We start from the raw sequence: 25,989 nt of genomic DNA on the forward strand, positions 1-25,989 counted from the left end.
TTACAGTACTCTTAGGCTGTCTACATTGGGGATTTTTGTATAAATGTAGCTGCACTAATGCAAACTCGCAGTGTAGATGTGCTGCACGGGTGTAAGATGGGGCTTGCACTCATGTGACTTACCCTGGTCACTTATCCTGGGGTAGGTCACACAGAAACATGCCGCATTTTGCACCACGGGAGTGGGTCTGCATTAGAGCTTTCTACTAGTGTAGGTACACTAATATGGTTACACTCGGGCAAAATCCTTAGTCTAAATAAGCCCTAAGTAGTAGTCTAAAATATGCACACACAGCTATATGGATACATAGCAACACACATGTGAACATGCCATTGCACAATACTTCAGATTTTTTAAAGGGGAACACGTATAAATCTTCATGCATTTCTGAATTTATGATTAGGATCAAATTTTCCACACACACACACACACACACACACACACACACACACACACAGCATAGACTGGGAGTCAGATCCTGCAAACTCTTACACAGGAGTAACTTTACTCACATTGAACTCAATGTATCTGCTTATGTGAGTAATATTACCCACATACTTAAGTCCTTGAAAGACTAGGCCCCGCTGAGCTCAGTCACTGCAGAAAAAGTTGCCCTTTTTGTGGAAAGATTCTAATACTCTCTTTTCCTGCACAGAGCTAATTAAGATTTCTTGGAATAGAAAAACAAAAATGTGCTCGCTCTGTCTATCTGTGTCTCTGTGAGGTTGGCAATCCACACCTCCTTCTGCAGGTTCAGAGAACTTTCTGCCCCCTGTTCACTCCAGAGGCTATGTCTTTACTGCAAAAAAGAGGTATGGTTTTACATCGAGATAGCTATCTCAGTATAAAATCCTAGCAGAGACAAGTCATGGGTTGTTTTTACCTCAGTGTAGCTAGTTGAGGTCAACCCTATAACCACCAGCCAGCGTTATCTTAGCTACACAAGGGTAAAAACTGCAGTGCCTTGCCTCCACTATGGATTTTATATTGAGATAGCCATCTCAACTTAGCTGTCTTGATTTTAAATATCATCCCTTTTCATAGCCAAGAGCCGGTTCTTGCTCCCAAATGGGAGTTGTGCGTAAGCCCTGCAGGAGCTGAGTAAGGGATAGCTGTATCACATAGCTCGCATCAGGAAGGACAGCCTTCCTTCTAGACCCACATTTAAGATGCTATCCTACAGAAATACAGGGGGCAGATCCTAAGCTAAGTGAAGTTACTACAGAGCTATGACAGTTTACATCAGCTGAGGATCTAACCTAAGGATCCCGATTCTCCATTGCCCTGCATCTTTAGTCATTTCCACCAGGGCAAAGTAGGTAGTAAAACACTACCCCATCGGAAAGGTAGCGGTTTGCACCCTCTTTGTACAGATGCAAATGACCAAAAAGGGGCAGGGCAGAGGAGAATCCAGTCCAAGTCATGTCCTCACTTTGGGAGAACTGCACCCCTGTGCAGAAGGACACTACAAGACAAGCCTAGGCACCACTTAAGGCTTCAAAACAGGATGTAAGTGGGACTAAAATAGCCTTAAACACACTGGCCATGCCAGAGGTGCATTTAACCCCTCCCCCCAAATACTGTACTGAAAGCTAAGGTTATAAAATATGCTACTTAGGTTAGAGAATTAATTTGAACCCACCTTGTTTTGAAGCTTCTTACAATATGACTATTTTTGGTACTTATCCTAGGGCTGCCTCATGAGCCTTGGAAGCTCAGCAGCCTGTGCACTAGATGCAAGCAACAGCCCATGTGTGGGTTAGGCAATGACCCAGGATCTTCTTTGTGAAAAGGAACTGAAGTTGAGAGTTTAAAATAGTGCAGCAAGTGATATACATAGTAAGATCAAGCTGAGGTTGGAAAATGGATCGTGTATCTTTAACCCACAGAAGAAGAAACTTTTTTTTTTTTTTTTGCTAGTTAACAATGGAAACTTTTTTTTAGTGTTTCCCTCCAGCGGTCCTGCCAAGCAATAGAAAGGAAAGAAAAAAAAAAGAAGAAGAAGAAAAAAAATGAACCTTGTTCCCCAGGGTTCACCCCCAGCCAGGCTCACAACTTCCTTCCTGCCTTCCTACCCTCCGCCCCTCCCCGCTCTGCTCGCTAGCTCGCTCGCTCGCTCGCTTTTAATCGCACATTGAACAAACATTCAAGAAACTGCAAAGCTGAAAGTGACAAGGCTGCTCGCGCGGTTGGCGGGGAAAGGAGAATCAGTTAGCAACACAACCAATCGGTGAAGGCAAGCCCCACGATCCAACACAAAAAGAAACCAGCCCATTTTAAAAAACCTCTGGTATATAATATAGACGGCTACATTTTTAAATCCTGATCTGGATGAGGAAATGATTTCTGGAGCATTTTGTGTGTGTCTCAGTTCCTGCGGGTGTTTCAAGGGGATGTGAACTAACAGGACTGTGAAGTCTGCATGAGTCCCTGATATACCAGGTAAGGGTGGACTGTTTCATTCGATTTTTCCCCCCTTGGCTTTCTCTCGATTAAGCGGATCTCTCTTTATCTGGGAAGAACAGCAGGGCAGGAGGGTTGGATCATGGGGGAAAAAATCGCACAAGTTTCACAATGTTTCTCAAACGTGCCTCCCTGTAAATGCCATGTCAAGCCTTCTTCTTCACTCTTTAATGAGTAACTGTCGTATTTTCATCCCCCGGCATTAGCTAGTGCAGTATGCTGCAGGCAGGAGCAAAATAGCTGCCTTTTCGGGCAAGCTGAGCGGTAGCAGCAAATGCTTGTTTGAAAAGATTATTGTGGTGGCAAAATGCAGTTAGATCATTTTCTGTGAAACGTGTGAACTGGTCGTTCTGAAAATAATTTACAAGAAAAATACAAATAGGCTTATGTGCGCTCCGGAGCTCTCTGCAGGGAGGGGAAAGCAAGCTGTCAGCAAAACTGCTCAGCCGTCCGCCTTATAGTGCATCTCTGGACAGGAGTTGAGTATGAAAGGCTCTCAGTTGGCTCTCCCACTGTATAGCAGGATAGGCGCGTTCAGATGTCTTTCTCCTGAACGCTCCGATAGAGATGGGCACGTACACACACACACGCGCGCGACATCAGCACACACCCAGACACTCACCCGTTTGCACACTGTCACAACATGACCCAGTGCGAACAGCAGGCTGTAATTCTAGAGGTGCATAGGCACCGAGCTAATATCCAGGACACCCCGTTGTACATGCACATCGCTGCAAATTATACCCCGGAGCGAATTGATGCTTTTTAATTAATATTAATACACAATACAAAGGCATTTAGCATATAGACTCACAAGGACACACAGAAATACACATGGACATACAGTTGCACACACGTCCATTCAAAGACACATCTACAGCTTGTGTATGCACACCTGCATATAAATAAATATTTACACATACACACAACACACTCATGCATATTTTTCATACATAGAATTCAAATGCTCCAATGTGAAAAGAAGGCTGTAATTCTAGCTATACATACAAACATACATGTACAAAGAGACACACCGAGCTAATATAAACAGATGAAGACACATGGACTGAGGGTTACCCACACAGGAAGAATCACATACTCACAAAAGCACACAGAGCTGCAGCACACACCCATACAGATGTCTATACAGGGAACACAAGCTAGACATGCCCAAGAATATATGTAAGACTAATTCAAGAGATGCATACACAATCTTATACCACACATTGGGGACAGACATAGGGTAAACACATCTAGAGCTAACACACATGGAGCTGCACAAAGCCATACAGAGGCACACAAACACAGAGAGCGAACAGCAGACACATGGATCCATAATAAACAAAGCCACACAAAGGCATAGACCTATCCACACTTACACTGAAAAGAAACACATTCTCCAAGCAGAACCTAATTTGATCTTCATGTCATAGGAGGACAGACATATACACACATACCCACAGCATAGACAAAGCCACACCAGTACTTATGCATATTTCAGACAAAATCTTTTAGTCAAAACTTGAAAATTGTTATTTAGAAATTCTGTTGTGGTGCTCTATGGGAGTTGTAGTTTGAGTGTTTCACGCCCTCATTCTCTTCTATAGGCTGGGCTCCTTGGCCAGGCTACACCTCTCATGAGACACAATAGTTTGCCCACTTGCTGAGAGTCCATCCTGAGAGATGTAGTGTAGCTGGAGAGCAGGCCTATAGAGAAGATAGGAGCCAGGAGGCAGGTGAACTACAAGAAGTGTGTGTTTTTAACAAAAAGTTGATTTTTTCCACAGAAAGCAGACACTTTTGTGAAAGATTTTGTTTAGCTAAAGTCCCAGTTTTCCATTGAAAATCAGTTTTGACAGAAGAATTTTGATCAGCTAATGTGAATAGATGTAGCACACACACACACAAATGCAGATAACACATGCACAAGGCAGTAGAAATACACAGGCAGAAGTTATACAGAGCCAGCCAGAAACGCCTCCAAACAATGAACAGATGTAATCAGATGAAGAGACATACAAATACACACCTGAAGTAGTGGACATAAGTATATTTGGCATACTCCATGCCTTGCAGAGACACACCTAACATACACAAAGCTACAGATCTGCACACAGACCGAGTAAATAGACGTACACGTGGAGATACACTCAGATACAGTGAGACACACATTCACAGTAAGTGGATTCAGGCCCTGAGGCGCGCACACACAGCAGCAGTAGATATACATGTATATAAGCGACTCCTAGCGCACGGAGGGCCACAGCAAAGCAAACCATAGTCACTCACCTTTGCTCATGGGCCGAGTCTGCAGCCTCTGTGCCTTGCCCCATGCCCATAGCGCTGTTGCTCCTGGCTCATCTCTCTCTCTCTCTCTCCTCTCCAGCTGATTTGTTTATGGAGCTTTGGGCAAGGGCCAGGCCAGCTCCTCCGCCCCCCTGCGGCTTCCCAGGCGATGGTGCTGCCCCCGGCCCAGGGAGGACCCCCGCTGCCCCACAGAGGCTGACCCAGGAGGAGGAGGAGGAGGAGGCTTGCCCCGCGAGCGCCCGGGCTCAGTACTATGGCTGTGTACTGCTATGCGCTCAATAGCCTGGTGATGATGAATAGCAGCAACGAGGTGAAGAGCGGCGGTAGCCGGAGCCAGACGCCTCCTCCCCGGGGGCAGGTGCTGCAGGTCTCGGAGCTGCACGGCCCCTGCTGCCCGCTGGCCACGCTCAGTCCGGGCGCCGGGAGCCCCAGCTGCCCCCGGAGGAGCTCGGCCTTCCTCTTTCCCCCCGGGGAGCAGCCGCCGCCAGAGGAGCCGGGGAGCGCCGGGGCTCCCGGGGGCAGCAGGCGGCCCAGCAGCCCGAGCTGGCTGGGAAGGGAAGAGCCGTCGCGGCCCCGCCAGCGGGAGCTGCAGAACGTGCAGGTGAACCAGAAAGTGGGGCTCTTCGAGGCGCACATCCAGGCGAGCAGCTCAGCCACCCTGCACCTCAAGAGCCCGCGGCTGGGCAGGAGATCGCCGTCCCCCATCCCGCCCCGCCGCAGCCGGCCCCCCGGCGGAGACCCACGGGAAACGCCCAGGAAGGAGGAGGACAAGGTCCCGACAAGCCCCTTTCCCTGGCCGGAGGCGGAGAGGGGGATATGGGGCCGTGTAGCACAGGATCCAGGAGAGACGGAGAGGGGGCGTGAGCCCCCCCGGGCGCAGGCTTTCGGGGAGACGGAGAGGGGGGGTGGGCACTGTGGAGCGCAGGTTGCCGGGGAGATGGAAAGGGGGAGCAGCACTCTCGGAGCGCGTTGTACAGAGGAGATGAAGAGGGGCGGTGGGATGCCCAGAGGGCTGGGAGCGGAGGAGACGGAAAAGAGGAGCGGATCCTGCGAACAGGAGGGACCGGAGGAGACTGAGAAGTGGAGCGGGTCCCCCAGGGCGCAGAACTCAGAAATGATGGAGAGGGGGAGCAGTGGAGCGCAGAAGTCAGAAGTGATGGAGAACAGGGAGAGGGTTCACACAGCGCAGAAGTCAGAAGTGATGGAGAGCAGGGAGAGGGTTCACACAGCGCAGGGCTCGGAAGTGATGGAGAGCAGGGAGAGGGTTCACACAGCGCAGGGCTCGGAAGTGATGGCGAGCAGGGAGAGGGTTCACACAGCTCAGGGCTCGGAAGTGATGGCGAGCAGGGAGAGGGTTCACACAGCGCAGAACTCAGAAGTGATGGAGAGCAGGGAGCGGGTTCACACAGCGCAGGGCTCGGAAGTGATGGAGAGGAGGAGCGAGTCCAGTGGAGCGCGGGGCTCAGAGGTGTTGGAGCGAGGAGAGAGGACCCACAGCGCGCAGGGCTCTGGGGTGATGGAGCGAGGAGAGAGGACCCACAGCGCGCAGGGCTCTGGGGTGATGGAGCGAGGAGAGGGGACCCACAGCGCGCAGGGCTCAGGGATCATGGAGCGGGGCAGGGTATCCCTAGAAACTCAGGGTTCCGCCTCAACAAAGGAGGGGAGCCAGAACTGCGGATCGCGGGGCTCGGACTCTTCAGCCGCCCCGGAGCAAGGGAGGGGTGAAGAGCAGCATTGCCCCACCCGGACTGGCTGCTGGGGGGAGCTCGGGAGTCCGCTGGACTGGGCTGTCTCTATGGAGGAGCTGTGCCCAGTGCCTGGGAGCTCCTTGGGAGCAGTGGATCAAGCCTGTGCCCGGCTGCAGCAGGACCACCCTGGAGACGGTCAGCTGCTGGTGACAGCAGCACCCACAGAACAAAAGGGGAAACCCCCCGGGGAGGGCTGCTGCGGGAGCAGTATCCCCGCTGTCATCATTACTGACCTAGGGGGTCAGGAGGAGGAGGCCGGGGAGAGCCCCCGAGTGAACATGCCCATCAGGAAGCTGTCTTCCTCTTCGGCTTCTTCCACTGGCTTCTCCTCATCCTGGGAAGAGTCTGAGGAGGACATCTCCAGCGACCCCGAGCGCACCTTGGATCAAGCCCAGCCCTTTCTGCAGACCCTGGACCAGCACAAACCCAGAGTGGTAAGTCCTGCCAAAAGCAGCTTCCCCAGGGGTTGTGGCCCCCAGTGTTGGCTCTAGTACTGGTACCCCAGACTCCACCATGGCTTCTTCCGTTAATGCTGGGCCTGGGACCAGCCTCCCTAACTGTAACCCACCCAGTAGCTTTTCCTGCGTCCTACCTCCCCCATCCTGGAACTTGGTTGCTCACCATGCCAGTCTGCGTTAGACTGCGGACAGGTAAATGACAGGCAAGATCCACTGACTGGGGTAGCTGAGGTCTGCTAAATTGATAGTGTTGCCCCAGATCCTTTGGGAACCACTCTTCTGATGCATCATCACCCTGGCAATTATAGTAAAAGACCTGCTAGTTGCCCTTCTTTATCTCAACTGGGGTGCTACCTCATTAGCCATCATCATTAACTACAAAGCCTGTGTGCTTATTAAACTCTGATGAAAGACAAAGCCAGAGTCAAACTCTTTCTGACCTGCCTGAGATCATATTGATTGGTAGGTGTTTAGAAGATGCTTGCAGTCATTTAAGAGAAACTTTCTCTTTCTCGTTCCCTCTCTCACATACACACACATAAAACCCATCACTGGTAACAGTATGTTGATGGTCATCACCTGCTTTTAGGAGAGATCTTGCACAACCAAATGGAATGCCCAATCTTGTAGTACTTAGGCAAAACTCCTAACCAAGGACTGCAAGCTTGGTTGCAGAGAATTTACCTAGAACTATTTATTATTCTTTTAACTTCAGACTATGGTGTGGTTCTTTTTCTTCTCACTGACACCAGTTTTACACTAGTATAACTTCAATGGGTTCTGAGGAGTTTCCCCTGATTCACTTGCACATTTCCTCTTCTTTCTTTCTTTCTTTCGTTCTTTCGTTCTTTCTTTCCCGCTGTGACATTTGCACACCTTTCACATAAAGTGAATAGCAATAATGAAATCTCTAGTACATTTCATGGACTCTGGCACTTCTCCATTTTTGGAGTAAAAACTTTGCTCAGAGTAGCATTTAACATTTGTTATTAATTTATTTTTATTTATATATTTATTTAAGGTTGGTTTATTTTGTGGTTTAGTTGGTTGGTTGCTTGGGGTTTTTTGGGCAAGGGGGAGGTGCCAGTGTTGTGAGTGTCATTCTTGCGATAGTGGAAAGACCTTTTCAAAGAGGAAGGTTTTGCAGCATTTCCTAAAGATGGTCAGATTCTGGATTCACCTGATCTCCTCTGAAAGATTGTTCCATGGCTGGATCCTCTGGACAAAGCACGCTTTTTCCTTCGCTCTCACATGCTTCGTCCTGAGCTTTGTGAGGTGAATTGTCCCAGAGGAGCAATGTCACAGTGTTTCAGAGATCGAAATTCGGTCTTTAATGTAGCTGGGGCTTGATCCACTAATTGCTTTAACATTTAGGACCGAAGCCTTTAAACTGTCAAATCCTGAAAGCACCCACAACTCTCATTAACTCTAATGGGAGATCTGAGGGCTCTCTAACTCTAATGGGAGATCTGGAGCATCCCTCATGATTCGGTCCATTATGTTTAAACAGCCTTAGGCACATGGCAGTGAAATTCCTGTTGACGGCAGTGGTATGAGTACAGTAGAACATAAACTGAATAGAAGGATCAAGCCCCTGAAGAAATGATGCTTTGTGGTTTGTGAACAACTATCAGGCTGAGACATAAATGAAAACCACCTTTTTTTGGCTGCCTTTTTCTTCTCATAGCAAGGATCCAGGCCCAATTCTGTGGAGGACAGAGAAGCAGCTGGGCAGAAACACTATTGGCAAAGTAATGAATGCTGTAGCTCTTAATGTTTTCAAATAGTTTGCCATATTTAGTTCCTTTGAGTCACTCTCTGGGCTCTTTGTTTTGTGATATTCCTCTAGCTGACGCATTTTTGTTCTGCGTATATTATTTTAGTAATCATTGTCCATCACTGACAACTGTTATCAGCAATAAGTCCTGCTGAACCTGTGCTGCAGACAGTTGAGTGCTAGTGTGGATGGGACAAAACCAGCTTCCATGAGTCTCAAAACTGATTTCTGTGCAAAAGTGGCAAAAAAAAGCTTTGTTTCACCCTTATTGTGGACAAGTGGTTTCCTAAACTGTTTCAGCAGGACCCACTGCTGACAATGGCCCTGATTTAAAGCTCTTTGAAGTCAATGGAAAGACCCCTATTAACTTCAGTGGACTTTGGTCAGGCCCAGTGGTCTAGCAGTGAGTTTGCTAGCATAGGTAAGCTTAATTTGTATTATCAAAGGGCCAGATTCTGATCTAAATCTGGTGGAATACCAGAGTAACTCCATTGACTTCAGTGGGATTACTCCAGTCTAAGTGAGACCAGAATCTGGCCCAAAGTGTCTCCCAGAAATCTGGGGGAGGTTAGCCAGCATTTCTTTTTGCTTGGATAATCCCCATAATACTTGCTGGGTTGCAGCCTCTGTGGGGATTCCCTACTATAAAATGAAGTTCCACTGTGAGCTTGATCCCCTGCTTTGCAGTTTATAGTGAACATCTCACCAGGATTGTGAGCAAATGCCTGGTAATCCAGTGTTGTTTTCTGCAGATCCTTGATTTACTTAAATAACAAAACATGCCCAAACCCTAACTCCATGTTCTCACTGCGAACATTTGGGAATCCATAATGACCACAGAAGGGGGCTACTTGAATGGTCTCCAGTTGTATACATATTTGTTTTCATGGGTTTACCGATTTCCATTTGACAAAGCGTAACTGTCTGGAAATGAAATATACTGTGAAGGAACATGCATAAGGAATTCCGACTACAGATCATACTAACATTTTCTGACAAGATAAACCCTGGTGGCCAAATCCTCAGTTGATGTAAATCAGTTGAGCTCAGTGGTGTTGTGCTGAATTATACCAGCTGGGCCTGAGTATGTGCATCTGCAATTAGTGATATTTGTGTGGGTAGGAAAGGTTACGGCACCTGAAAAGGAGGTAGCAACGAGCAACAGGAAAGTGGTTCTCACTGGAGGTATGTTTGGGGTTGTAAGCTTCATGCTGGGTGTTTACAGATTCAGTAAACAACAGGCTCACTGCTGCCCTTCCTTTCTGGAGGCTATCTGGCTAGAAAAGCTATCTGGGATGTCCGGCTGTCTATTGTAGTTCCTCTTTGTGTTCTTTGTATGGTAGGGCAGGCAACTTCCTTCAGCTGGACTTCAGAACTCGTCCTGCGTTAATGTTGCAGATATGTTGCTGTCTATGTGTATTTTGCAATTCCCGCTATCAGGCCGGCTAATCAGACAATAATCCCGCGAACGATCGGGAACATTAAGTTGTTTAGCATGAAGAATGTGGATGGGTTAGTCACCTCCTTTTGAGACAAGATACATTTAGAAATGAGGTTTTCTGTATAACTCTATAGCTAGGTACCTCCACAGATCTCTCTGCCCCCCGCCCCGACTGATGAGGAGCTCTCTCTGCCCTACCGCTCCTGTTCCTGTCTGCTCAGTAAACTGCCTGTCTGTAAAATGCATTGGGGCCCTGCAGGATGAATGGTGTTAGAGAAGATTGACATAGAAGATATTATTAAGGAGTGTGTTAGTGATTCTCAGTGAAATGACAATAAGCAAATTAGACCATTTTTTATAGTAACTCCTCCCAAGGTTTAAATAAAGCATAAACTGTGCGCGGGTTTCTGGTGCCGTGGTTTTTACTGGGCTGCAGATAGTTGCTTGGGGGAAACCCCACCCCCATTTGTGCAAGCTTGCAAGGCTCAAAAGGCAGCAGAGGTATTGCACTTCTTAAGCAATGTAGGAGGAAGAGCCTGTCCAGGGGAATCTGCAACCCAGTGTGCCGCAGAGCCTCTGGGCCCGCAGTGTGATTGTGGGCTGGCTGGGGAAGGAGAGGGAGTGTGCCCAGTGGGTCCACATGTCCTGCACCCAGCTGCCACTCCAGTCTGGGGGTTGTCTAGCAGCCACCCCATAGACGTGTCAGTGCTTTGCATATTGGGAAGGATTCCTTTTGTTTGTCACACAGGCTCTTTGCTTAGGAGGTGGGGAGAGGGGCTTACTGTCCCAGCAGCTTTGCCCATGCAACTCCCATTGGAGACAATGCAGCTGCACAGGTACAGCAGAGGGGATGATCAGGCCCCTGCAGAGGATTTCACCCTCATTAGGCACCTGATCCTCCTGTTGCAGGGTAGGTGTAACTCCCATTGCCTTCACTGGAGTATATGGCCCTGCATGTGTTTCTTTCCTAGAGGGGCCCTATTCTCCTGCCACAGGATCTGAGTAACTCCTGCTGATGAAGTCAGTGGAATTACTCATGTCTTGCAGCAGGTGACCTGCCCCCCTGCAGCTGGTTAATTCTCCACTCTGACTCTTAAGCAAAAGACTGCTGCAACTTGTTATTGCTCACTATCACCATGTGCTGATCACTACGGTGAGTCGCTGCTATCCAAGCAAAATCCTTGATTCCTCAATAACTCAGCAGCCAGAGAGAAGCAACACTCAGTTTGTCAGAACATCCTTTAACTATTCCCTTTATGAAAATGAAGGCTTTAAACCCCCCCTTCCCCTGGAAAAAGTAGCATGAGATGCCCTTAAGCATTCTTCGTCTTAGCCTTCCCCGGCACTAGTGCAGAAACTGAAGGACTCTGAACCCTGAAGTGTTGCAATCACAAAACTTGCAGCACGTTCCAGAACTCTGTCTCTCTCAACAAGCATCGTGTAATCGCCACTGGCCTAGAGTATGGAGTTTCCATTAACGTGAGCTAAATAGTGAGAGCTTTTGGAAAATGCATATATGATTACTGCAGAAAGGGGAATGTATTTATTTGTTTGCCTGACTGGCAGTGACTGTAAAATATTTCTGTGAGGCAATGTAGCTGTGCCAAGCTCCAGCCAGGCACCAGGCAGACCCCTTGCCTTCTCTCTAGGGTGTTCCAAAGCATTGTCTGACAGCAGCACTCCTGATTTCCTCCCATAAAAGAAATCAATCAAATTCAATATGTTTTCATTCCCATCCAATATGTCATTTTAATCAGGAAGTAGCTGTGTAATAGCAAGTATTTCTCCACAGGGGTTGCTGGGGATGATGCTGTGCAGAGCCCCCTGCCATACCCTTCCCATCTGGCCTTGTTCTCTAACCCTGCATACCCCCAAATGCATTGTGACGCAGTGGAGGTGCTTACATAAGAAGATGGATGATACCATTTTGGCTCCCCTCTCTTCAGCAGTTTTTGAGCCAATGGAGGAGGATTTCTACTGCATTCACCCCCTCCATGTCCTATAGCATGGGGATTATATGGCACATATTACACCCTTTTATTATAGGCATGTGTTTACCGGCACATTCATTCACTCTGGTGGTTTTGAGCAATTCCAGGCTGAAAACATTCATAAAAGAAAGCTGGGGAGGTTTCTGAGAACTCTTTATTTGGGATTCTAATTCTGTATTGCACAGTTTTGTGACCCCTGGTGCCCGAAGGATAATTAGGAACCAGCTTTTCAAAATAGTCCACTCATTTTGGGTGCCCAGCTTGACACACTGCAGGCCAGCCACTCACAGATCCCACTGATGCCTGCTGGAGTTGTAAGTACCTAGCACCTGTGAAGTGTCTCAGATTGGATACACCAAAATTTAAGCTCACTAAATTAGTGGAGACTTTTCACATTTTTGTCTACATCTTTACAGAACCATAAAGTGATAAAAAACAACCAAACGGCAGCCGGGACCTGTGTCATGTTTTCCATGTTATTTCTATAACAAGTTAGAACAGATTTACATGAAGAGATAACATGAGCTCAGCACTCACTTTCAATCATTGTGTGGCACTTCTTGAGTATGTCGGCACCTATTTCTGGTATTAAACCTCACTTCAGCTAAGATTAGTCCTGTACAATTATTAGAGCTCACTTTTTATCCATACCAGTGAGTGAATTGGTGCACTTATTCTGATCTGTTTTAATTAGATGGAACTCAGCTAAAGCTTCCTAAGAAATATGTTTAATATTTAATAAACACTGCAAAAATAAAATATGGGTGAAATGTTCAGAAGTGCCTATGTGACTTAGGAGCCTAATTCCCATTTTCAAAAGTGACCTAAACACTTAGGAAACTAAGCCCTAATGATTTTTAGTGAGACTTAGGCTCATAAGTGCCCAAGTCACTTTTGAAAATAGCACTAGGTGCTTTTGAAAATTGTACCCTATGCCAGCCAAATTATGTAAAAGCACAAATAGACTTTTCTCTCCACAGCATGCACAGTGGTGACGAGTAATTCAAGAAGCTATTTAAGTATTATGTCCATGAGCTTCAAAAGTGGGTGCCTACAATTAGGCTCTTAAATCTCTATTTAGGCAACTAAATAAGTAGCCTAATTTTCAATATTATTGGCTTCAACTGTCCTGCGGGTATTCAGAAACTCTGAAAATTAGGCTGCCAGTGTCAAGTTGGGAACCATAAATGGAGGTTTTGAATATGTAGATCCCAACTTCTGTGTACCTCAGTTTTCCCTTCTACAATATGGGTGTGACTCTGTTTACTTAACACACAGGGCTGCAGTGTGACTTTAATGGATGTTCGCAAAGCTCTTTGAGATCCTTAGACAAATGGCTCTAGAGAAGTGCAAGTTACTATTACTGGTGAGCACCAGTGCTTTCTGCCTTCATGTAATTTTTCATAGATGTGCAAAATTAAAATCTGAAACATCTGAATGTTGTTAAGACTCATGTTATCATTCTTCCTCCTGCTACAAGGTTATTTTCGATGCTATCATGCATTTCTGTTATTAAAAAAAAGAAGATTTTATAGTAAAAATATTTTTTATTATTACACAGGGAAAAGGAGACAGTCTACTAAAGAAACATTCAGTCCTTTCTTTCAGATCTAAGATTTGTTGCTGATCAAAACACAGGGATGATTTTGGAAGAAGTAGTATGTTACTTGCTGCTTGAAACTATTTTCTTGCAAATAGTATGGTAGTATCTGAGGAGCACTACAAAATGGGAACGGCATTAACAATCAGTACTATTGGGGTCTTTAAGCAATGGGAAAGCATCCCTTATCCCCCAGAAAAGATAAACACAGTCTCTGGAGTCAGATGCTCACGTCTGAATGAGTTGGATTTGAAGTACACTGTTAGTTGCTGCCTGCCCTTGTGGTCTGATTTTCAGAAGTGTTGATCACCTACCATTGCCATTGGGTGAAGACCACCTGGCACCCTGAAGCTAATAGAAGTTTTGCCCAGGATTTCACTCCTCAACTTCCTTTGAACTAGTGGGTGCTCTGCAACCCTTGAAACCAGGCCCTTAGATGTTACCAAACACAGGGGGCCTTATCCTGCAGTCCTTATTGAGGGAAAACTCCCATCAGCCTGAGTGGGTGAGTTTGGCCTGCATAGAGACTGGCGTATCAGACCCAACGATAACAGGAACAGCTTGTTGTCAGGACTGCAAAGGCCATGTGTGGCAGCTTTGACTCTTTCGCCTTTGCATAGAGTCAGTAATGGGGCAGGTTTTATTAATGGAGTTGCACAGAGTGGAAGTCAACACAGGATTTGGCCCAGCATGTTCACCTGCTTTAGTAAGCAAGAGCTTGCCCCGTCTGCCCCCTCACTCGGCTGCCTTCCTGAGAATTCAGATTACGAAAACCTGAACTGTTTGTCCTTGCTTGGACAATGCATATGTAGGAAGACAAAACAGAACCAAGCAACACTCTTGCCCCCACTGAACTGTTAAAGAGGCGCTCGGATACCATGGCAAAGGGGTCAATGCCCATGCCAAAACAGAGACAAGATCAAGGCACTGTGGGAGGAGTCTCCCTCCTTCTACAGTCCTTGTACATGGCTTGGCTGCACACGGTGGCCATAAAAACCCCTTAGGTGGCCAAAGGAGAATTCCCCCATTGCAAGCAGAGTGTAGGACAATCATAGTTGTCTTACAAAGTCCATCCCACAAGCCCTGGCATGGGGGGCTTATTGTGAGTGGGATGGGTTTTACTGGGGTGAACATTTGGAACCCTATAAGGAAACTATAATGTAGTTTCTATTATTAATAGTTTATATTTAACACATTGCAGAGAGTGTTCAGACCTGCAGCTGTAGGAGGGGTGGGGTGGGGGGCAAGACAGGTTGACTTTCCCAGTGGTCTCCAGACCAGAAAGATAAATCTGCAATCTCTGTTGGTATGTTTTATGCTGGTGGATTTTGTTAAATTAGAATCAAAGCTATTGCATCCTAAGCCACTCACACTAAATGTTCTTCCAATTTTAGCAGCATTCTTTCCAGGCTCAGCTACATTTGTTTTTATCTTCTCTATGGCAATTGATGACCTAAGTCTGAATATGTATAATTCTGCAGGATCTCCTGTTATATATTTCTTCCACAGCTGTAGCTGAATCAGGACTGTCTAATCCAATGACATGTTGCAATGCCTAATGCTTTCTTTAATAAATTCCAGATTCTAAGAGTCAGCAAAGTTTACATATCCCAAGTAATAATTTTAAACACTAATAGAGACAGACCCTGAATTGTGATTGTATCTTTATTTATTTTTTTAATCTTCTCGAGTCTGACCAGAATCTATTTGTGGGAAACCTAACAGGATGGATAAATGATAATGAGACAAACAACTTAATCTTTTAATAATATCAAGTGAAAAATCCAATGGCAGGTTGGCATAGAAGTTAAATAAGGGCTGGTCTACACTTACCCCCCAAATCGAAGTAAGGTACGCAAATTCAGCTACGTGAATAACGTAGCTGAATTCAACATACCTTACTTCGACCTTACCGCGGTTCAGACGCGGTCCACACGCGGCAGGCAGGCTCCCCGTCGACTTCACGGTACTCCTCTCGCTGAGCTGGAGTACCGCAGTCGACGGGGATCACTTCCTGGTTCGATTTATCGCGTCCAGACCAGATGCGATAAATCGAACTCGGAACTTCGATCCGCAGCCGTCGAACTAACCGGTAAGTGTAGACTAGCCCTAAGAAACTACAGCTAAATCCTTATTGGGGACAAGTTCAAGTATGTTGAGCAAAGGAAGGGATGTAATTAGAGACAAGCCCGAATAAGCTCCCCGGATTCGCACGACTCTCTGAACTTTGAAACAGTGGGCCTGATTTTTCTCTCACACCAGTTTTATACCAGTTTAACTGTATCAGGCCGTGCCATGCTATGCCCCTTCTGTAGTCATTGATACCAGTGCACAGTGAATGCAAGGGGAGTGTTAAATTCTCCCAAATGCAAATAGTAATATTTTACACCTACTGTGCACCAATTCTCCACTGGTGCAAATGATTGTCCAAGGTGCATGTCAATGCTGAATCCGGCCCATAGACATCCATAGAGTTACATCTGATTTACAACAATGGAAGTGAGAGTAAAATCAGGCCCTGATTTGGAACCTGAACATGATCTGGTGCTGAATTTCAGAGGCAACCCCTATTTTTATAATGGACCAAGCCAAAAAATCCAGCTCCAAGTGCCCCTCACCTTTGAGGAGTGGATGTTCAAAATACATACCTCATATTGCAGCTTGGGACAATCACTGGTTGTCATGCACTGGTTGGTTATGCATTAAAAACAAGGCTTGTGGTCACAGTATGAGGAGGTACTAGGGAATGCAATTGCTAGTGGGTTTAAGCAGCTACAGAAAATTTGTTAATTATTATTGCTTCATAGAATCATAGAATATCAGGGTTAGAAGGGACCTCAGGAGGTCATCTAGTCCAACATCCTGCTCAAAGCAGGACCAATCCCCAACTAAATCATCCCAGCCAGGGCTTTGTCAACCCTGACCTTAAAAACCTCTAAGGAAGGAGATTCCACCACTTCCCCAGGTAACCTATTCCAGTGCTTCACCACCCTCCTAGTGAAAAAGTTTTTCCTAATATCCAACCTAAACCTCGCCCACTGCAACTTGAGACCATTGCTCCTTGTTCTGTCATCTGGTACCACTGAGAACTGTCTAGATCCATCCTCTTTGGAACCCCTTTTCAAGTAGTTGAAAGCAGCTATCAAATCCCCCCTCATTCTTCTCTTCTGCAGACTAAACAATCCCAGTTCCCTCAGCCTCTCCTCATAAGTCATGTGCTCCAGCCCCCTGATCATTTTTGTTGCCCTCCGCTGGACTCTTTCCAATTTTTCCACATCCTTCTTGTAGTGTGGGGCCCAAAACTGGACACAGTACTCCAGATGAGGCCTCACTAATGTCGAATAGAGGGGAATGATCACGTCCCTCGATCTGCTGGCAATGCCCCTACTTGTACAGCCCAGAATGCCGTTAGCCTTCTTGGCAACAAGGGCACACTGTTGACTCATATCCAGCTTCTCGTCCACTGTAACCCCTAGCCTAGCCATTCGGTCCCTAGTCTGTAGCAGTGCATGGGATTCTTCCGTCCTAAGTGCAGGACTCTGCACTTGTCCTTGTTGAACCTCATCAGATTTCTTTTGGCCCAATCCTCTAATTTCTAACTTCAGTGATATATCGCCATAGCGCTAAAGGCCCATCATGCTAGGCTTGAGCTGCAGGGACACCCTTGCTGTCAGAGGGCGGGGTGGAAGCTCCAGATAAAGGGGAAGAGAACAAACAGAGAAAAGAGATTTCAGAGATTGACTTGTACCTGCTTAAATTATAGTAACATTTTAAAAGGCTGCACAATATATGTCAAACCTGTGATTTGACGAAACATTGTCAAGTACTTTCTTCCCAGCTCCATTGTTTGTAATTTTCTCCCAGGAACTTGTAAATACAACTTCATTCCTAATAAATTTTGCCCTCTTTCTACTTGGCAAACCTTAGGTTTGTTTCGCCTGTGTTTTTAACAGAGCTGAGATGAACTTCATTAATTTGCAAAACTAACGAAGTGAACCCCGTGCTCATGACACTGCCTGTCTTGACAGCAAAAAGGATGGGCTTTTCTGTTTTTGAGTTAAACACCATTGAAAAGTCTCCTTAACATGCAATAAGAAGCTGGCTAAAACGTTTGAAGCTCTGCTGGCTGGTCTTGTTTTGTGCCTTGTCTACATGCGAAAATTGCGCTGGCTTATTTATGTCCATTTTTAAGTCAATAGAGTGACACAGGTCCAAGCACCTGTGTGGACACGCCTATTTGGATTTCAGAATGACTTATTTCAGTCTAGCTTAAACCTGCTCTCAGCTGACTAAGGTCAGGTTTACATGACAGACCTATGTCGGTATAACTACATCGCTCAGGGGTGTGAAAAATCCATACCCGGAGTGACGTAGTTATACCGACCCAACCCCCCCCCCCCCCCAGCGTAGACAGTGCTATGTCGGCGGGAGAGCTTCTCCTCTGAACATAGCTACCGCCTCTTGGGGAGGTGGATTTACTACGCCGACAGGAGAGCTCTCTCCCATCAGCGTAGGAGTGTTTTCACTTAAGTGCTACAGTGGTGCGGCTGCATCAGTGCAGCTATGCTGATGCAGTATTTTAAGTGTAAACTGCCCACAAACTAAATCAGAAAAAAGTCACTTTTAAACTGCAGTCAGAGAGCCCACACAGGGATTGGCACTGGCTTAACAGTATCAATTTATATCAACTCCTTACACTATATGGTGCATCTTCCCAAGGCCTAATCTAAAGCCATGTCTACACTACAAAATCAAGTTGAGCTAATTTACATCGGCATACAGTTGCCGCAGTAATTACATCACTTGTGCATGTCTACACTTTGCTCCTTGTGTCAGTGATGCGCGTCCTCACCTGGGACGCTTGTACTGATTGTACTGTCAGTGTGGGGCATTATGGGACGGGTCCTGAAAGCCAGTAACGGTCCATGTAAGCAACACAGTGTCTACACTGACACTGCTTCGACCTAATTACATCAACCTTGTCTCTACGCAGCCCATGGAGGTGGAGTTCGATGTCAGTGTAGTGGGGCAGTTATGTCGGCGGAAGCGAAATGTTAGTGTAGACCCTTACATGGTTAGGTCGACGTAAGCTGCCTTGTGTTGACCTAACTCTGGAGTATAGACCAGACCTGAGGGTATATCTACATTGCAATTGGAGGTATGATTGCAGCTCAGGTAGGCATACCCACGCTAGCTTTCATCTAGCTAGCACAGCTATCAATAGAAGCGAAAACATGGCGGCAGAGGCTTCAGTGCAACCGTGGGTACATACTGTATCAAAGTCTGTGTCACCGCTTCTTCACTGCTATTGTTATTTGAGCTTGCTAGATTCAAGCTAATGCAGGTATGCCTACCCCAGCTGCAGTCACCCCCCCATTGTTGTGTAGACATACCCAAAAGGGGTTAAACTAACTTGACTGAGCTAACATGAGTGACAAACACACCCTCTTTGCCAGTCAAGACCAGGCTGAAGGGGTTTAACAACTTAGCTTTGAGCCAGGCAGCCACTGTGCAGCCTTCTCCCATACATCAATCTGGAGTTGCAGGTGTACAGACAGCAGTGTCTCAGCTACCTGAGCCCTGGGCTTCTCTGGAGCAGAGCATGGCTCAACTGCCATGAGTTTGGGGAGGTCCACAAAACGGGACTAGGAATAAAAGACCCATTAGACTTATTTTCAGTTGAGGGGTGTATGGGCATTTGAAAAGAGCTGTGCAAATAGCTGACTTTTTGATTTGCTGGCCATGCCAAAAAATAAAAACAAAATTTTTCAAGTCAACACGAAACAATTTTTTAAGAAAATGTTTAGAAAACCAAAAAGTTGGGGGAAAAATCCTTTTGGGAGAAACTAAATATTTAAAAATAAAATTGAAATAAATTTTGAAATGAAAAGTCATTTGGATTGTTTTGGATTTTTTTGTTTGTTTCTTTTTTTGACTGAAACATTTTGGCAAATTCAACATGAGTTTTGGTTCACCCAACTCTGCATTATTTGGCAAAAAAAAGTTTTGGCTGAAAATTTTTGCCTAACTCGCCATCTGAACTCAGGTCTTCATGCATGCAAGCACAGTGCTCCTTGAAGCAAAATGCTCAGTACGTGGAAGGTTTAAGGACTGTTCCTTGCCCAAACCTTCCCTTCATTTCAGCACGTCTCCTCTCAACTCTGTCCAAACTTAGAAATGAATGACTTGTTACATTTCACTCTCCTTTAAGTCCCTCCCACTGGCGCAGTTCTCTCCATGTGAGCCAGTCTCATTATTCAAGATTACAGCAATACTTCATGGAAATGGCACTAAACAGCGCATCTCACAGTATGTTTACTAAAACCTTTTGGACCTTTGCTGGAATGCTGTTGTGCCCTTTGACAAAGGATGCTACTAAATCTGCACTTACCAATTTGAAAACTCACCCTAGAGAATTTATCTTTGTCAGTCCCTATATAAAGCTTTTAATGCAAGGATCTCAAAGGTCTGGTCTGCATGCAGAAGTTGCACCAGTTTAACAGCAAGTGTGAAGTTAAATTGATTTAGCTAAACAGATGCAACTTTGTGTGTAGACACTCTACACAAGCTAAACTGCTGAAAGCCAGATTTAAACCAAAGTAGACCTACTCTCAGAATGAGGAGTAGCCAATGTGGAACTGGCTACTGGAGCTAGCAGGGGGATTTCACCAGGTGGCATAGAGCCAGAATAACAGTTTTATGCTAACCCCCTCTGTCATCCCTCAGTCATGTGCCTTTGGGAGAGAGGGCCTGGCCAATCCCTGCTGTGCTTCTGTTACTCTCAGGTGATGGAGTCAGAGGCAGCCTAGAGAGTAAGTCAGAGTAGCCCCAAAGCTTCTCTGATTTATGCCAAAGGCTGGGCCAAGAATAAATGAGAAGCAGAAAGCCACCCTTGCCTTCCCTCTCAATTTTGGCACTGAGCATATCTTGGGCAGAACTGATAACTGGCCCCCAGGTCTTTAAGCAGTTTAAATCTGGATCCAGATCCAAAGTGTGTGATCCGGTTTGCCTCTAGGCCCTGATCACATCAGGTGCTGAGATCTTGCAGGATCAGCCTCTTGGAGATGGTTCAGCCTGATTCTTTACCTGCTAAAAAGTGAGTACAGGCAATAGGGTTGCCAACCCTCCAGGAATTAAGATTAATCTTTAATTAAAGATTATGTCATGTGATGAAACCTCCAGGAATACGTCCAGCCAAATTGGCAATCCTGGTATGGTAGGTAAAACCCTATCAAATCAGAATGGTAGCATTTACACACATGTTGCACTGGTGTAAATTACTTCACAAGGTGCCTGGCTGTGGAGAATCAAGCCTCTGGATCTCATTACAAACCTGGGGCCCAATTAAGTTTCCATTGAAGTCCATGACAACATTTCCAATTACTTCTGTGGGAGCAGGCCCAGGCCCCCTTCCTGCCACCCAATTCCCCTGAGGGGGCTGGTTTTAAATTGAAGATGTATTTGTGGGGCCACAATCTGTATATGCTCTGGAGGCATCAAGGGCTAGAATAGCTTCTTGGGGAATTTCCCCAGTGTGGGTTGTTGTAGGGCTGATATAGGCAGCTCTGTGCTGCCCTCCTGTGCAGCCCCCTGCAGAGGAAGAAGTTGGAGGTGTAACTGGGCGGGAGGGTGGTATCTATGTGTCGGGGGAATGGCCAAGCACAAAGTGCTCTGGTTATTCTGGGTTGCAGAGCCTGGAGTTGCCAAGAATTAGAGGTGATGTAGCAGAGCCACATTTGCACCCCTATCCCTAGTCTCCTGGGCTGTATCTTCTGTGCTGTGCTTCTTAAGAGGGGCAGCACAGAATCTGTCCCCTTGTCTCTGGCCCAGAGTTAGTGACAAACCCTCAGCAAGACAGAGGCGCCTCATGGCAGTGCTGTGCTGACAAACCCTTAGCTCTAATGGCATGAACAAGGACTATAGTTTACTTTAATCTGAGGTCAACCACACTTGCTGTGATTCAAACTGAAACCTGTGGTATCAAATGAATAGGAGCAGCAAGGGCTTTACATAACTGGCAGCTTCTCTGGAAGGTGCACTGCCGTGGCTCATTTAGAAAAATAACCTAAACTCACGGGGGCCCTGAAATCTGATCTGGAAATCTTCAGAAAGGCCTGAATTTGTAGGGCTGAGTGGCAGACTTTCACTCCTCCAGACCTTCACACTAGGCTCATTCAACAGACTCAGGAAAGGGGAAACTCAGCAGCAGGCAGCTAGCTGGAACTTCACCATGACTTGTATAAACTGCATAGGTTCCAGCTACAGAGAAAGAGAGAGAGACATGAGCACACGCATGTGCTGTATGAAGAAGCGTCACAGAGCTCTCTCATCACTGCTGCCCTTTCTGCATTGCTTGTATGGGTTGGGCTGTTCCCTCACCTGGTGTAAATCACTCGGTGACATCAATGCAGCGAAGGGGATTTACGCCAGCTAAGATCTGGCCCCCTAGACGCATCTCTTTGGAGGATTTGGGCAAATAGAGAAACAGGAAGCTATTGTGTGGTAATGTTAAGGTTTTAGCAGCAGCCTTTACCAGGGCTGCCCCGGGGGGCGGGGGGGCAAGTGGGGCAATTTGCCTCAGGCCCTGGGCCCTGCAGGGGCCCCGCGAGCCCTGGCCGAGAATCCCTTTTTAATTTTTACTCACCCGGTCGCAGTCTGGGTCTTCGGCGGCATTTTGGCGGCGGGTCCTTCAGTGCTGCCGAAGACGCGGAGCGACTGAAGGACCCGCCACCGCCGACTCGGAGCGCTGCCCGCTTTGCCCCAGGCCCCCTGAATCCTCTGGGCAGCCCTGGCTTTAGACTCATAGACTTTAAGGTCAGAAGGGACCAATATGGTCATCTAGTCTGACCTCCCGCATGATGCAGGCCACAAAAGCTAACCCCCCACTTTCCCTTAACTCTGCTGTTGAAGTCTCCAGATTGTGATCTAAAGACTTCAAGTTGCAGAGAATCTTCCAGCTTGCGACCCCTGCCCTATGCTGCGGAGGAAGGCGAAAAACCTCCAGGGCTACTGCCAATCTACCCTGGAGGAAAATTCCTTCCCGACCCCAAATATGGCGATCAGCAGAACCCCGAGCATACAGGCAAGATTCTCTAGCCAGACCCTAATTTTACCAGCGATGGCCGTTATTGCCTAATTGATTAAAATCACGTTATCCCATCAAACCATTCCCTCCATAAACTTATCTAGCCTAATCTTGAAGCCAGAGAGGTCTTTCGCCCCCACCGTTTCCCTCGGAAGGCTGTTCCAAAATTTCACCCCTCTGACGGTTAGAAACCTTCGTCTAATTTCAAGCCTAAATTTCCCCACGGCCAGTTTATATCCATTCGTTCTCGTGTCCACATTAGTACTGAGCTGAAATAATTCCTCTCCCTCCCTGGTATTTATACCTTTGATATATTTAAAGAGAGCAATCATATCCCCCCTCAGCCTTCTTTTGGTTAGGCTAAACAAACCAAGCTCCTCGAGTCTCCTTTCATAGGAAAGGTTTTCCATTCCTCGGATCATCCTAGTGGCCCTTCTCTGTACCCGTTCCAGTTTGAGTTCATCCTTTTTAAACATAGGAGACCAGAACTGCACACAGTACTCCAAGTGAGGTCTCACCAGCGCCTTGTATAACGGAAGCAGCACCTCCCTGTCCCTACTAGAAATACCTCGCCTTATGCATCCCAAGATCGCATTAGCTTTTTTCACAGCCACGTCGCATTGCCTACTCATAGTCATCCTGCGATCAACCAGGACTCCGAGGTCCTTCTCCTCCTCCGTCACTTCTAACCTATGCGTCCCTAGCTTATAACTGAAATTCTTGTTAGTCATCCCTAAATGCATCACCTTACACTTCTCACTATTAAATCTGATCCTATTATTATTACTCCAATTTACAAGGTCATCCAAGTCTCCCTGCAGAATATCCCGATCCTTCTCCGAGTTGGCAATACCTCCCAACTTTGTGTCATCCGCAAACTTTATCAGCCCACTTCTACATTCGGTTCCGAGGTCAGTAATGAATAGATTAAATAAAATCGGACCCAAAACTGAACCTTGAGGAACCCCACTGGTGACCTCCCTCCAATCTGACAGTTTTACTTGCCATAAGTCAGTAAAAGAACTCTCTGCAGTAATGTACTTGGGACTGTCTCCACTAGGAAAGTTTGTAAGCGTTTTTGTGCACCAGTGCAGTTTTAATGGTGGGTTCAAGGTATAGTGTGGCCAGGTTGCAGGCATTTTTACACTGCACCCACTATGCTACACTAACCCTGCTCTGAACATGTTAAGTATCCTGATAGACTAGAGCAGTATTCAGTGTGCATCTGTGCATAAATCTCATAAGTGGACCAGAGTACCACACAAAGGAACCAATGCAGCAACCGAGAATAGCAGAGTCCAGTACCATTCTGGCAATGACCCTAATGCTGACATGCCTCCATGTTGGTAGTGGGAGGCAATGATGGGCTAGAAAATTCTACTAGCTCTATGCTCTCTCAGGGAGCCCATTAAGTGGGAGGAGGGGGGCACGCAGGACTGGCCCCTTTATAGGGGTGGATTCTGCATTAAAGGGATGCACCATAATCAAGGCCAGTGTTTTGCCAAACTTCGTGGCTCAGCCCAGTAACAGCTCTGTAGATCTCTAGACAGCAGCATTACGATTGCAGTCTTTCAAAAATCACAAGTCAGGCCTAAAAACTCATGAGATTTTAAAAGAAATAATAATTACGGGGTTCATTTTATTTGTTTGGGGGTTTTTGAGCCTTTAGGTTGGACATGGGGTCACATTTTCAGGCTGTTTATCCACAACCATGAGGGCTAGAAACTTCTCTTTTAAAACAAAAAAAAAAATCTGAGATTCTCAACTAATCACCTGGGGCTTTATGGAAAACACCAAATATCACGAGACTCCTGATAAAATCATAAGAGTTGGCAACACTACTGTTGAAATGGTTTCTTCTGTCTGCCAAGAATTCCATCGACTGGGGTGAAAGGCCGTAAAGCAAGCCACACCTACCTACTAAGCAGGTTTTGCTGACTATAATAAAAACAAACAAGAGAAAGAAACCCCCAGCTGCATGCCCCAATGCTCAATAAAACAGTCTGCCTTCCTGTTGGTACATGCGCCTGGGGGCAGAGATAGTGGAATCAGCCTGACTCTGATAACTACGTGGAACTTACACAATATTATCTCTTGGACAAAATGTGGAGATAGTTCTTCTGTTATCTGTATTTGTCCACTTATCACCAAACAAATTGTAGACCAAGGGCTAGATGGATTTCCAGTTGATTTTCGCATAAAACCTTTAAAATAGAAATCATTCCTTAAGAACATAAAAATGGCCATACTGGGTCAGACCAATGGTCCACCTAGCCCAATATCCTGTCTTCCGACAGTGGCCAATGCCAGGTGCCCCAGAGGGAATGAACAGAACAGGGAAATTATTGAGTGATCCCTTCCCCTGTCATTCAGTCCTAGCTTCTGACAGTCAGAGGCTTGGGGACACCCAGGGCAAGGGGTTGCATTTCCTGAACATTCTGGCTATTAGCCACTTATGGACCTATACACCATGAACTTATCTAATTCTGTTTTGAAGCCAGTCATACTTTTGGCCTTCACAACATCCCCTGGCAATGAGTTCCACAGGTTGACTGTGTGTTGTGTGAAGTATTATTTCCTTTTGTTTGCTTTAAAGCGGCTGTCTATTAATTTCATTGGGTGACCTCTGGTTTTTGTGTTATGTGAAGGGATAAATAACATTTCCTTATTCACTTTCTCCATACCGTTCATGATTTCATAGACCTCTATCATATCTTCCCTCCCCATAGTCATCACTTTTTAATCTCTTCTCATATGGAAGCTTTTCCATACTCCTACTAATTTTTGTTGCCCTTTTCCAATTCTAGTATATCTTTTTTGAGATAGGGTGACTAGAACTGCACGCAGAATTCCAGGTGTGGGCATACCATGGATTTATATAGTGGCATTATGATATTTTTCTGTCTTAGTATCTAACCCTTTCTTAATGGTTTCTAACATTCTGTTAGCTTTTTTGACTGCTGCTGTGCATTGAGTGGATGTTTTCAGAGAACTATCCACAATGACTTCAAAATCTCTTTGTTAAATGGTAACAGACTTGGACCCCATCATTCTGTATGTATAGTTTGATTATGTTGCCTTATATATTAAAAATGTACACACTTGGACTGAGGTAGAGA

The 25,989-nt window shown here is 46.2% G+C and overlaps 1 protein-coding gene across 1 annotated transcript in view; it reads left to right on the forward strand.

Moving 5' to 3' along the window:
- The first annotated feature begins 2,106 nt into the window (after positions 1–2,106).
- The window catches only part of ITPKB (inositol-trisphosphate 3-kinase B), a 104,648-nt gene continuing 80,765 nt past the window's right edge, over positions 2,107–25,989 (forward strand). The window contains exons 1-2 of the mRNA XM_026658195.2: positions 2,107–2,442; positions 4,850–6,952. Coding sequence (XP_026513980.1) covers positions 5,024–6,952 — 1,929 coding nt within the window. The 5' untranslated portion in view covers positions 2,107–2,442; positions 4,850–5,023. The remainder of the gene's footprint in view (positions 2,443–4,849; positions 6,953–25,989) is intronic.

Source organism: Terrapene carolina, unplaced genomic scaffold, assembly GCF_002925995.2.
Source record: "Terrapene carolina triunguis isolate 2854851 unplaced genomic scaffold, T_m_triunguis-2.0 Scaffold406, whole genome shotgun sequence".
Lineage (NCBI taxonomy): Eukaryota > Metazoa > Chordata > Testudines > Emydidae > Terrapene > Terrapene triunguis.